This window comes from Sciurus carolinensis, chromosome 4 (assembly GCF_902686445.1).
Source record: "Sciurus carolinensis chromosome 4, mSciCar1.2, whole genome shotgun sequence".
NCBI classification, from domain to species: Eukaryota; Metazoa; Chordata; class Mammalia; order Rodentia; family Sciuridae; genus Sciurus; species Sciurus carolinensis.
In genome coordinates this window covers 43,096,058-43,109,601 of record NC_062216.1, presented here as the reverse complement: position 1 = coordinate 43,109,601, position 13,544 = coordinate 43,096,058, and the positions used below count along the sequence as shown (strand labels likewise).

Genomic DNA, 13,544 nt, shown 5'->3' with positions numbered 1-13,544 from the left:
ATATTAAAAAAAAACACCAAACAGCACAATAGAATGCATTCAAAAGCAGCGTTATGTGAAAGTTGCAGAATATTCTTCCCATGGTAGAGTGGAATCCATCTGCCAGCTTGAGGGACATAACTTTTGCTTATGTCATGTCTAAAAAACACAATTTATTCAATGAAAGCCTTGAGGCCCTATCACTGAAGTGATTCACATTTGATTGTACTCTCCTGTAGAAAATTCCTTGTTCCACCAGGACTAAGCCTAATGGAAGAGAGAATATTCTGGAATTATTCTATTTGATCACTGAAATATCAACTAAGCATGTACTCTTGCAAAATTACATGTTCAGAAGGCAAACCATATGGAGGTCTTCATCACCCAGCTCCCCACTCAGGACAGCAGAGCTAAGCACAGGGGAGCCAATGGAGAGGAGACAGGTCACCTTTCTGATGTCAGAATGGCTTGCTAGTCTACCCCTTAGTTTTCTCTGCAAAAATATACCTTTGCGATGAAGATTCCTGCATCCATGATAGCCTTGATGTGCCTTAACCAGCCAGAGTTCTCTAGTCCCCATAGGAAATCACTCATAGAGGGAGATTTAAGTTCACACACTGCAAAATGAATCAAGATATAAAAGTGAAATTAAGGTGAGCTCTCATTTTACATATCATCAAGTGTTTACAGGTAGTTTGTTAATAATTTGTTGTAGTAGATATTCTCTTGAGTCAAAACAAATATCCAAGTTTACTAATCTTGGTTTCTATTGAACCATTTCAAGTAAGGCTTTTCTATTTTCGTTGGTCATAAGGGATGCTGCATTTATTTACCAGAATCATGTTTGTAAGGTTAAACCCTATTAATGAAAATCACTGAATGTTACTATAGTATAGGTCCAACAGAGAACATCTATTCACCTTTCCAGTAAAGATACTGAAAATGAGTACCTAAGGAGTACCTGAATTAAGATTACTAAGGAGGAAAAACCATAAAACTAACTCTAGCACTTATCCAATTAGAACTCTTCATCACCCAACCTCTTCAGATTGAGACTATTACAAAAACATAAAATGGAACTATCCTAAAAGTCTTTGTGAAATGATGAGATTCCTGTTGTCAACAATGCAATAGGAGTTAAGCCTGTGAACTTAAAAATGAGATCTGTGCCTTTGATTCAACTCCAGTGTAGCAGGCTAGGCACTTTCCCTCTGACTGAAATAAACCTAGTGTCCCAATGATGTCTATATTGTGTATGTATAGATATCTAAGGTAGGTGTGTACTTACAGATTGCGTACATACAGACACCTAAGGTAGGTGTATGAACACTGCTATAACATCACCAACAAGAACCTTTCATCTCAAGAACTCATCTTTAAAAGAAGGTATGAAAAGCTTTAGAACTTGTGTTCTGACTATATATCACAAATGCTGCACTTCAATGTTTATAAGAATTATGCCCAGGAAGCCCATTTTAAGGGGTTTTATAATTCAAACCATGAAAATTAAACAATGATCCATAGTTCTGTTTTAGTTAAGTATATTTTATTGTACTCTGTGGCGATGTAAATACCTGCGAGAAGAGGAAGCCTATTTCCTACTGAACTCTGTCAGTCATTAGCTATGTTATCTGTACGTGTCATTTAACTCTTTGGGCCTCAGCTTCTTCATCTTTAAAATAGGGAAGGTATAGTGAATTAAATACAACTCTAAACTCCCAGATTCAACTTTCTTTGAAAGCACTGTGCATATGGAACACATGGCAATGATTAATGACAAATATTTAATTTGGGAGATGCCCTGCCCCCAAATATGCCAGATCACTGGGGATTTACTCTGATTTTGTGCAACCAAAGAGTCACACAGAAAAGCACAAGTGTTATTAAATTCTGAGTCACAGAGACAGCAATGATGAAAGAAATAACACAGAGATTTCCAGGAAAAAGCCCTACTTTCATATGAGGAAAATGTTTAAGTCATATGAGGAACATGTTTAGGGAAGATTCCAAAATCCTTGCAAAAGCCTGCCCTGCTGGAAGCACCTAATGAGTCGGGGAGAGAAGGGCTGCTGGGGTCTGTCTCTCTTGCAGCACTCTGGCTGGGAGCACTGTCATTCTGTCAGGTCACAGTGTTGTCCCCTCCCAGCACCAGGCCCAACACCACAGGCAGGAAGACACTGTTACTACTACCAAAGTACATGTAAAACAGGAAAGAAAAGGGTGCTCTACTGAAGCCCCGGGGAAAGACACATAGCCATTTAGAGAAGCTAAGTCAACCCCAAGGCCCTGGGTGCTCGGCAGTGAGCGAAGTGTTTCCAAGCTTACAGTTTTAATCATTAAAATTATGAAATATTAAAACTTGTAAGAGTTTTAAATGTTATACATGTGGACAATGAAATATTACTGAGCAATAAAAAGAAATGAACTATTATAACATGAAAAGACTTGGAGGAAACTCAAGTGGATATTACTATGTCCTGCAGCCTCCCAAGGATGACCTTCGGAAAGAGGCAAAACTCTGGGGACAGATCAGTGGTTGCCAGAGGCTAGGTTGGAGACAGAGGTGACTCACTGGGGCACAAGCATTTTTAGGGCAGTAATCTGCTCTGTATGATACTGTAATGGTGGATACATATTAAATATTTATTCAAACCCACAGCACATAAAATAAGAGCCCTGATATAAACTGTGGACTTCAGGTGGTGGTGATATGTCAATGTAGTTCATTCATTGTTACAGTGGATGGGGGCTGTTGATAATGGAGAGGTGGCTATGGGGGCTACTGATAATGGGTGGGGGTTGAGGGTGTACGGGAAATTTCTGCTAAAAAACTGGTCTTAACATTATTACCTCATTGACATATATGACTGCATGACCAATGTGAACCTACAATATGTATAATCAGAAAAATGAGAAATTACACTGCATTTATATGTGATCTATCAAAATGTATAAATGCATTCTACTGTCATGAACAACTAATTAGAACAAATAAAAAACTAATTTTTTTAAAAAATTAAGAATTAAAAAACCTGCTCTTAAAAATCATCTTTAAAATAATATAACAGACACTAGATTGGCAATAATTGTTTCAAATCTCTTTTAAAAGGAAAAAAATTCTACCAAAAAAAAAGTCCCATGTTCCCATGCTATTTTGCTTCCTTCCTTTGCAGTCTGTTAATATTCCCAAAATTATTTCTGTCCTTTCACTACATACCTGCTAGCTGTGTGAACCTGGACATTATTTTTAGCCTTTCTAGACCTTAGTTTTCTTAGTTGTAAAATGGGGATAAACAAAAGTCCCTGCAACAAAGGTGGTTATATTTATTAGTCAGTTGGCCCTTATTATTGTTATTATCCCAAATAATACAGCTTAAATATATATATATAACTTAAATATATAAATTTGCATAATTATAACCTTTTGCAACTTGATTTTTTTATTCAGTATTTCACTGAGTTATTCATATCAATAAATTTCATTCGGTTGCTCCGTAACGCCGGTTTCAAGCAGAGGATATCTGTCTCTAGGTGAGGCAGTTTTTGCTGCTTATCGATCCCCTGGTGTTTACCCATGTGTCTGCTGTGATGACCTGCAGTCTGCCAGCATATAGATGCCTTTTTTGAGAGCAGATTGCTCACTGTCAGGCGTCTATCATCCGCCATTTGCCTGCCTCTCGCCTGTCCATCACCTGCCTTACTCCTATCCATCACCCAACGCTCGAGGTTCACCTCCCGATCGTCCCACAACAGTCAGTCACCGACCGCCAGTGGAGCATCAGCTGCCTGCTGCTGCCTGGAAGTTCACTGTTACAGTACCTGCAGGTTTGATTACACGTGGCTGCCGCCATTTTGAGACAACAGCCAGGCCTCGTAGGACCCCTGGCCGCACTGACTGAGCCCCATCTCCAGGATCCCTCAGCCTGACCGATCACTCCCTGCCTCTGGGGCCCTCACATCAACTGACTGCTCCCTGCAGCCAGGACCCCCAGACCAACTGACTGCGCCCTATCACCGGGACCCCAGACTGACTGATTGCACCCAGCCTCCAGGATCCCACAACCACACCAAACACACCGGTCCTCCAGGACCCCTGCCGGACCAACTGCAACCCATCTCCAGGACCTCCAGCTGACCACGTCAACCCTGAGCTGCAGCACCCCATTTGCCAACACATTTCAAAGCCAGAGCAGCCATCTTGGATAATCCTGGAAGCCACAGCTCCGATCTTTTGGTGGGGCAAATCCCATCCTGCGACGCCTGCTGGAGGCTTGAAGCTCATTGTCAGGTACCTCTCATGCATCAGGCTACTGAACACTGGGAGGTTTCATTACTATATGACTGTTATACAGCAGATTTTCTTTTGTCTCCTTTTTAAAAAAATTTAAGTTTTTATTTCTTTACTTTTCTTGCTCTCTTTTCCTTTTGTTTACCTGTTCCCTCAGTCTCTTTCTCCCTTTTTTGCATGCTAACATCCCATTTCTTTTGATTACATTCTCACCCTTTCTATTTTCTAGAACTTCTGTATATTCTTTTCTTATCCCATTAACAGCCACATTCTATATCCCTCTGCATCCTCTTTGTCCTCCATTAGAAACTGCAGACCTCATTGCAAACCTGTTTGTTTTACTGAAGATAATATTTGAATCCATTTTGTTTATTACAACAATTTTGTTATTGTCCCCATAGGGGCTATTTGGTCTAGGATTGCATAGTGTCTGATTTTGGCACTGCTAATATTGATCTCCCCTTAAAGAAAGGGTTTTCAAAACTATAGGGCCACTATAAGCCTATAGGGGGAAATCTGCAATACCCCAGATCTGCACTGCTAGAGGGGAAGATACATGAACAACATGAAGAAACAAGGGAAGAAAATGATCCAAACAAATCTAGATTCTATAGTAATAGAATCCAATGACAGTATGTTAGAAGAAATGTCAGAAAAGGATTTCAGATTATACATGATTAAGATGATTCGCGAAGCAAAGGATGAGATAAGAGAGCAAATGCAGGCAATGAATGATAATACCAATAAGCTGAAAGAGCACCTGCAGGAAGCAAAAGATCATTTCAACAAAGAGATAGAGATTCTCAAAAAAAACCAAACGGAAATCCTTGAAATGAAGGAAACAATAAACCAAATTAAAAACTCAATGGAAAGCATCATCAACAGACTAGACCACTTGGAAGACAGAACCTCAGACAATGAAGACAAAATATTTAATCTTGAAAATAAAGTGGCCCAAACAGAGAAGATGGCAAGAAATCATGAACAGAATCTCCAAGAACTATGGGACACCATGTAAAGACCAAATTTAAGAATTATTGGGATTGAGGAAGGCACAAAGATACAAACCAAAGGAATGAACAACCTATTCAATGAAATAATATCACAAAATTTCCCAAGCCTGAAGAATGAAATGGAAAATCAAATACAAGAGTCTTACAGAACACCAAATGCACAGAATCACAACAGATTCACTCCAAGGCACATTATAATGAAAATGCCTAACATTCAAAATAAAGATAGGATTTTAAAGGCCGCAAGAGAAAAGCATCAGATTACATATAGGGGGAGACCAATACGGATAGCAGCCGACGTCTCAACCCAGACTCTAAGATCTAGAAGGGTCTGGACCAACATATTTCAAGCTCTGAAAGAACATGGTTGCCAACCAAGAATCCTATACCCAGTAAAACTAACCTTCAGATTTGAAGATGAAATAAAATCCTTTCATGATAAACAAAAGTTAAAAGAATTTACAAATAGAAAGCCTGCACTACAGAATGTTCTCAACAAAATATTCCATGAGGAGGAAATGAAAAACAACAATGTAGGTCAGCAAAGGGAGGAACTACCTTAGAGAAAAACCACTCAAAGGAGAAACCGAGCCAACTTAAAAACCAAAAATAAGCCAAATGACTGGGAATACAAATCATTTCTGAATAATAACCCTGAACGTTAATGGCCTAAACTCATCAATCAAAAGACATAGACTGGCAGAATGGATTACAAAGAAAGACCCAACAATATGCTGCCTGCAAGAGACTCATCTCATAGAAAAAGACATCCACAGATTAAAGGTGAAAGGATGGGAAAAAACCTACCACGCACATGGACACAGTAAAAAAGCGGGGGTTTCCATCCTTATATCAGATAAAGTGGACTTCAAGCCAAAGTTAGTCAGAAGGGATAAAGAAGGACATTTCATGCTGTTTAAGGGAACCATAAATCAGGAAGACATAACAATAGTAAATATTTATGCCCCAAACAATGGTGCATCCCTGTACATCAAACAAATCCTTCTCAATTTCAGGAATCACATAGACCACAACACAATAATTCTGGGTGACTTTAATGCACCGCTGTCACCACTAGATAGATCTTCCAAACAAAATCCAACCACAGAAACCATAGAACTCAATAACACAATCAACAACCTAGACTTAATAGACATATATAGAATATTCCATCCATCAATGAGCGGATACACTTTCTTCTCAGCAGCACATGGAACCTTCTTGAAAATAGACCATATGTTATGCCACAAAGCAGCCCTTAGGAAATGCAAAAAAATAGAGATACTGCCTTGTGTTCTATCAGATCATAATGGACTGAGAGTAGAAATCAATGACAAAATAAAAAAGGGAAATTACTCCAACACTTGGAGACTAAATAATATGTTATTGAATGAAACACGGATAACAAAAAACATCAGGGAGGAGATTAAAAAATTCTTAGAGGTCAATGAGAATGATGATACAACATATCAAAATCTCTGGGACACTATGAAAGTGGTACTAAGAGGAAAATTCATTGCATGGAGCGCATTCCAGAAAAGAATGAAAAGTCAACAACTAAATGACCTAATAAATTTCATTCATTTTAATAGTCACATAGTATTCCACTTGATGAATATATCTGATATTATTTATCTGTTCCCCTACTGTTAATAATTATTTCCTCTTTTCTAATATTTGCAAATAGCACAATAAAACTATCTTTCTATAATCTCCTAATGGAAAAATCTCCCTATACATGTATTCCCATAAATGAAATGGAATGGGCCATAGGGTAAGTACATTTTCATCAGTACCAAGTACTTCCAAATTGCTCTAGAAATGGGCTGTATTCATTTGCATTCTCACAAGGAGGATGGGAGAGTTCTTTCTCAAAATCATGGCTACCGTGTGGTATTATGTATGACACTTTTTAGTTTTGCCAGTTTTATTTCTTTAAGGATATGAATGATGGTTTTATTGTTTTCTTTTTATTCTACTCTCTGGATTGAATCTGGGTTTTTTTCCACCTAAATTCTGTTTGTTTGCTTGCTTAGTAGGTTGCCTGTGTGTGTGCATGGTCTCTGTCAATCATACTGTGCTTTCCTCAATTTTCTGATAATCTCAGTGCATTCCCTGTGCGTGGGGCACAAAGGGCTGGCTGGAGTGTGCATGGCAGGCTATTTTAGCTGCTGGGCTTAGCTGTGGGAGATCTGACCAGTTTCACCACAGATGGCCGCATCTGGGAGACCTTCTCTTGGAATGGCTGGAGGTCCCGGCAAGGGACTCTTCATACACCTACATGCATCAATAAGACTGGATGGCAATGTCCTAAGAATGGAGTTGGGGTAGGGAACCACAGGTCTCATTCTTCCCTATGTAGACATTCACTTAACCCATCCTTTTTTGGCCTGGTATTCCATTCCCCAATCTGCCAGCTTTGCTTAGGGTTCCTGGTCCCAGAGTCAGAGGGTCAATTTTTCCAGGAAGTTCATCACTGTCTTCTTATGTGCAGGTGTGTGAAGAGGCTTCACTGGCAGGGCAGGGGATGGAGAGGCTGGGACCTACGGAACTGCTTCTGGTTGCCAGCCTGCAGCCAGTCCTCATTTGAGTGGCACTTGATACCTCAAATTCCAGATCCTAACAGCTGCAGTTCCATCTAGCTTGCCTTTTCTCACCTTCAATCATCAGTTCTAGCTTTCTTCTAGTCTTTTCTGTCACTTATCACTCATCCATTATGGAACTTTCATATTAGTGTCACTGTCACCTCCTCTTCCATTCTCTCATCCTTTTGTATTTTTGTCCCCCCACCCTTGCATTTTACCACTTTGTTATTTTTAGTGGGGAGTCAGAAATGGGTGAATACAGGTTGTGTTCACGTGAACAGAAAAAAGACACCAAACTTTGGCCAGAGCAGAGCATGAGTTAGAACTAAGATTCCCCACATGAAACTGAACCATTAAAAAAAAAAAATGCAGTCCTGGACGTAGCATCGTGATGACCCTGAAGCTAGTCTCAGCCTAGCCTCCACATCAGGAAAAAAACAATTTACCCTGAGATGTTGAGACCCTGGGCTTGGACTCAGGCATGCTGAGGATCAAACCCACACTTTCCTTATGTACAGGAGCCTGGGAGCCAAGAAGTAATCATGTTTGGGCTGTGAGTCTTGCAGACACCTGGCAGAAGCAACTTAAAATCTGCTCAGGAGCAATACTTCCATAACACTGTGGAATCCCACAGAAAAGACTTCACTGAAGGTTAAGTTACAACACATGGAAGAACAGTGTTCCTAATAAAAAGCAAGTTGAGAAGAAAAGATACAGGATCAGCCCAGGAATATGATGCGACAGAACTGTAATCTGGATAGACTTGAACATACGTGCACTGGAGCAGGAGGTGGATAAAACACCAAGAGGATGGCTTTCCTGGTGTGTTTGGGTTTACGTTTCTTGTGGCCTGTGCATGAGTCAATGCAGGCCTCTGAATGAGGTTGTTCCCTGTCATCTTAGCTAATTCACAGCCGGTCTTCTCACAGTTCTCCTCTGGTTCCAGGTTAGGGCTTGAAACAGATTCACACAGGAAGTGAGGCAGCAGCACTCAGGCAGGATGAAGGCTGTGTCCGCTCTCGCTCCCCCTGCCTCTCATCCAGCTTTTCTTCCCAACTTCCCTCAGCCCAACACAAGAGATACCTTCCAGAAACATCTTGTCCAGCTCCCTCTGCAGTCCTCCATCAGTGACTTTCCTCTTTTCTTCCAAACACCACCCCCACCCCAGCACTCTCAGCCCCCACCTTCCTAAAACAAAGACCCCTTTTCAAACCACTGCTGGCCCTGCTGCCCTCGTCAAACACAAACTAGGAGTGACTCAAAGAGAACTGAGCAAACCAAAACGATGAGACAACTCTGTGTTAACTTTAGGGAAGACACTAAACTATACTAGAAAGGAAACAGTGTATACAAAAAGCCTCAGCCATGAATAATATTTACAGAACAACAATGATGTACATACTGAATAAGGAACTGATCAAAATTGTGACTGAACTCTGAGGCAGAGGAGGCAAGGGTGAGAGGGAGAGGGAAGGACATAGAAATGCCTATTCCTCCTCCTTCACTGAGGGAGGTCAACAGACCCCACAGAACAGGAAGCATCAAGTGACAGCAGCGAACACAGCGGGTGTCAGCGTGGGGATGCCAGGCCTAACACCACGGAAGGCGGATGCCTTGGGAAGTCGGAACGGAGGTGGGGAGAGCTGGGGCACAGAAGTGCACTTGTACTGCTCTTTTTGTTGTGAGGATGGAACTATTTGATGTTTAAAAACTTTCTGTAACTTCAATATTGACTGGGAAATAAACACCAAATTTAAACAAAGTCTGAAGCCCTCAGCCTTCACGGAGGGCAGTGGCCCCCTCCACCTTCGCCCTCAAACCTTTACTGTGGAAACAGCTCAAGGTCTTAACAGTCTTCATTTCTGACACTTGGAGATTTCCTTTGTATTAGTCTGGGTTTTGATACTTTAATGAAACACCTGGGGCAGGCTACTTTATGAAGAAAAGATGTTTATTTTGGCTCACAGTTCTAGAGGTACAAGGTTGAGTGGCTTCATCTATCTGGTGATGGCCTTCTTGCTGTCAAAGTCCTGACAAGGAGCAGAGTATCACGTGGCAAAGGCAGGGAGTGCACATGGCATGTGGGCATCTCCTGGTGTCTCTTCCTTTTGTAAAGCTACCATAATTCGATCATGGAGGCTCCACCCTGATGACCTTATCTAAGCCTGATGGCTTCCCACAGTCTCCACCTTTAAGCATCATAGTTGGATTATGTTTCTACCCTCCTCAAAAAGCATGTAGCACTTTTCAGGCACTTTGGAGTCAGACACTCCTGCGTTCAAATTTCAGCACTGCGACCTGCAGCCAGCTGAGTTTTGCCTTCCTCAAATGTAAAAGTGGGATAAAAACACCTTCCTCAAATAAGATGTTGTGAAGATGAAACAAGATTGTATTTATATGTATTATGCTGCCATAGTGAAGATTCCCCAAAATGGTAGCAAAGGATATACATGTTCTTACCTGTCCATTCAGAACAACATCCTAGGAGACAGAAGGTATTCAACTGACGGGGAAGCTGAGGCTCAGCAAAGTTAAAACACAAAGTCATCAATGGCAGAAGGAGGTCTCAAATACAGGTCTTCTGACAGACAAACCTAGGGTTTTTGCCATCATACCATGGCTACCTTGGTGGGTTGTAATAGAAATAATAATAGTAAAACTTAAAAACCAGATGCCACTTTCCTAAGTATCTTATATAGATAAGCTTTTCCAATCCTCAACACAATTGTTATAAGGAAAGCACAAGTACCAGTCTCATGTTTTTACTATGGAAAGCAGCACCACGAGAGGTGAAATAGTGTGTCTGAGGTCTCCCACCAGGGACATCATGAGTCTGGGACTGAGTTGGTGCTCTTCACCATGGCCTCTCAATCTTGGATGTCTTATTTTTCATAATCCTGACACAATTCAAAGTACTAACTGGCTCGCATGTACTATCAATTTGACGGCTATGCTTGCTATCACTTAGAACTGTGCTATCCCAATATAGTAGTAGCCACCAATCACATGTGACTGCTGAGCACTGAAAATGTGGTTAATCTGGGTTGAAATATGCTGGAAGCATAAAATAGGAATCAAATTTTGGCCTTCATACACAAAAAGCATCAAAATGCCTCTAATAGCCTTTTACATGGATTGCATGTTGACAATATTTTGGGTATATTAGGTTAAATAAAATGTGTTATTAAAATTAAATTGCCAGGCTCGGGTTGTGGCTCAGTGGTAGCGTGCCTCATATGTATGAGACACTGGGTTCGATTCTCAGCACCGCATATAAATAAGTAAAATAAAGGTCCATTGACAACTAAAAAAAAAAAAAATTTAATTAAGTTGCCTTTTTCTTTTTATTCCTTTCAATGTGGCAACCAAGAACTTTAAAATAACATCTGTACTTGTGGCTTACATTATATTTCTATGGAGAGTGCAAATCTAGCTTGCTCAAGGAAGTTTAATCTGATCAGAAAGTTTCAAAAATTTTTGCACATGCATCTCTAAGATAAAATGCAAAACCATGCATCTCCTCACACGCTCTGGGATAAGGCATCTTGATAAGATGAGGGTGTGGTAAAGGGTATTTTTCTTTTGTAAGGTGGCAAAGCGCAATTAGGAACAGGAGATGGAAAAGCCTGGCTGGCTTAAGCCTGGACATGCAGAGGCTTCTAAGGCAGGTCACATTGTTTTAGGAAGGAGGGCACACAGAGCCAAACCCCATAAAGCAAAGAAGTCACCGCACACTTCAAAAAGCTTCCTGTGAGCTCAGGGGAACACAGACACAATTTGAAGACAAAGAACTGAATCTGATGCAAAGGCCCACTGCCAGCTCCTAGTTAAAACTGAGCCCTGTTGTTCTTGCCCCAGTCCAGCAGATCTGTCCTCTAGTGACTCTGCTCAGCAATACTACACAGGCCCTCCAAGTGGCAGGCTCGCCTCTGCCTGTGCACCCTGTTCAGAGACTAGCCCTGCAGGAAGCATGGCAAATTCCAGCACCCTCTGGGAGCTCTTGCCACTCCCTGGGCGCCTGCTGCTTGGTCCTTCTTTCCAACCTGGGCCATGAAACAAAGTGTTCAACTTAATCCTAAAATACACACATTCCACTGTGTGAAGTTACAGAACTCAACCAATTCCTTTAAGCCTTCCACAGATAATATTCTCTTGCCGATTTTTTCACTAAAAAGGTCAAACTTTCAGGTTGTTATTACAGGGCTCTGGGCTGGTTAGCATTCTTGTTTATTCCAAAAAGCCCAGGGAGCCTGAGAAATATCTTGGCATCCAAACTCTGAAGCTCAGACCAAGAACAAATGATCCTTTTCACCTTCTCTTCCCACAAGGCCCAGAAATGACAGCAAGTTTAAAAATAAAGATACCAGGCTTTCCAGTTAACTTGGACATGGCCTGTGCCAAAAGCAAGAGAGGAATGAACAGCTCAGAGAACAAGGCCCTACAATGTCCCAGGAGAGGACTCTCCAGCACTCCCTTGTTCACTTAGCTCACGTGGCCAAGGGGCAGGCAGCTGGACTCTTGCCACATCAGTTCCTTTCTTTCTACACTAAGAATGGATCCTGTGTAACATTTCTGTTTTCAGGACACTCAATCGCACACGCTTGGTAAAATAACCCACCAGGTTTTCAGGCCAGGTGACAAGTGAGAGGGTGTCTTCCCCTAATGGTCAGTGGCAGTGTTCAAGGCAAACAGCTCTGCAGATGATTAACACACCTGACAGATGGGGGTACACTTGAGACTGGAACGATTAGCGCCTGGGTTTTTAAATATAAAACTGTCAGGTTTGTTTGGATAAACTCAGGATAAGGCAGAAATACTGATTTGTTCACTCTCGTTGCCAAACCCAAACCAATATTTACAAACCATTTTGCTGAACAAAGTTCATTTTAGCTGACATCAGAGGCATATGCCACAAATTACAGAGAACTCTACTTACTAGGCCGGAGTTTAATGCCAGGCCTAGGGATATTTGTTTTAAATAACAGGGTAACTATATCCCATGAATGTATATAAACCATCATAAAAAAAGAAGATACATAATTTTAGAACCTGAAAAATGTGAGATTTACTTAGAAGGAATGAAGCTTCATCTGGTCTTACTTGGGTATTTCTTAGCCCAATCTCATTTCTTCCTATTATAGTTGCTGGGTGGGGTTGGTGAAGACATAAAGAAAGGCTCCATTTGAACCCCATGGGATTGGTCCCTCCTATACCCTAAGACTTAAAGTAGACGTGTACATGGTCCCCCCACATATGTACCATCATGACATATGCCTGGGTTCAGCTGATGTTTGATTTATTCCTTTCCCATTTTGGGGTCAAAGTCAAGACCAATGAGATAGTTTTTGAAGAACTGGCAAAAGGGTAGTAATCTCCCTTCAGTGAAAGTCCCAGTAAGGGAAACCATTAGAAGAGCACTTAATTATGGCCTGTGAAGTGGAAATGTTTAGTCAAGCCTGCTTTGTAGTCTCCTTCTTTTACTTAGAGCCTACCATGGTAACACAGGGTAAACTTCTGAGCTTTGCAGTGAATTCTATTCAACTTATTAATGCCAGTGGCACATTCCTCCCTACCCACGTCACTCGAAATGGGCCCTTTTTATAGGGAACTTTGCATCCACTAGAGATATTGGTGTACAAGCTTCTCCACAGGATATTGACAAGTTTAAACTTATTCTTC

At 41.1% G+C, this 13,544-nt stretch overlaps 1 protein-coding gene across 1 annotated transcript in view; it reads right to left on the bottom strand.

Moving 5' to 3' along the window:
• Nucleotides 1-13,544, bottom strand: part of Mtmr7 (myotubularin related protein 7) — a 108,577-nt gene that overhangs the window by 16,852 nt on the left and 78,181 nt on the right. The window contains exon 8 of the mRNA XM_047549955.1: nucleotides 487-596. Within this exon, the coding sequence (XP_047405911.1) occupies nucleotides 487-596 (110 nt within the window). The remainder of the gene's footprint in view (nucleotides 1-486; nucleotides 597-13,544) is intronic.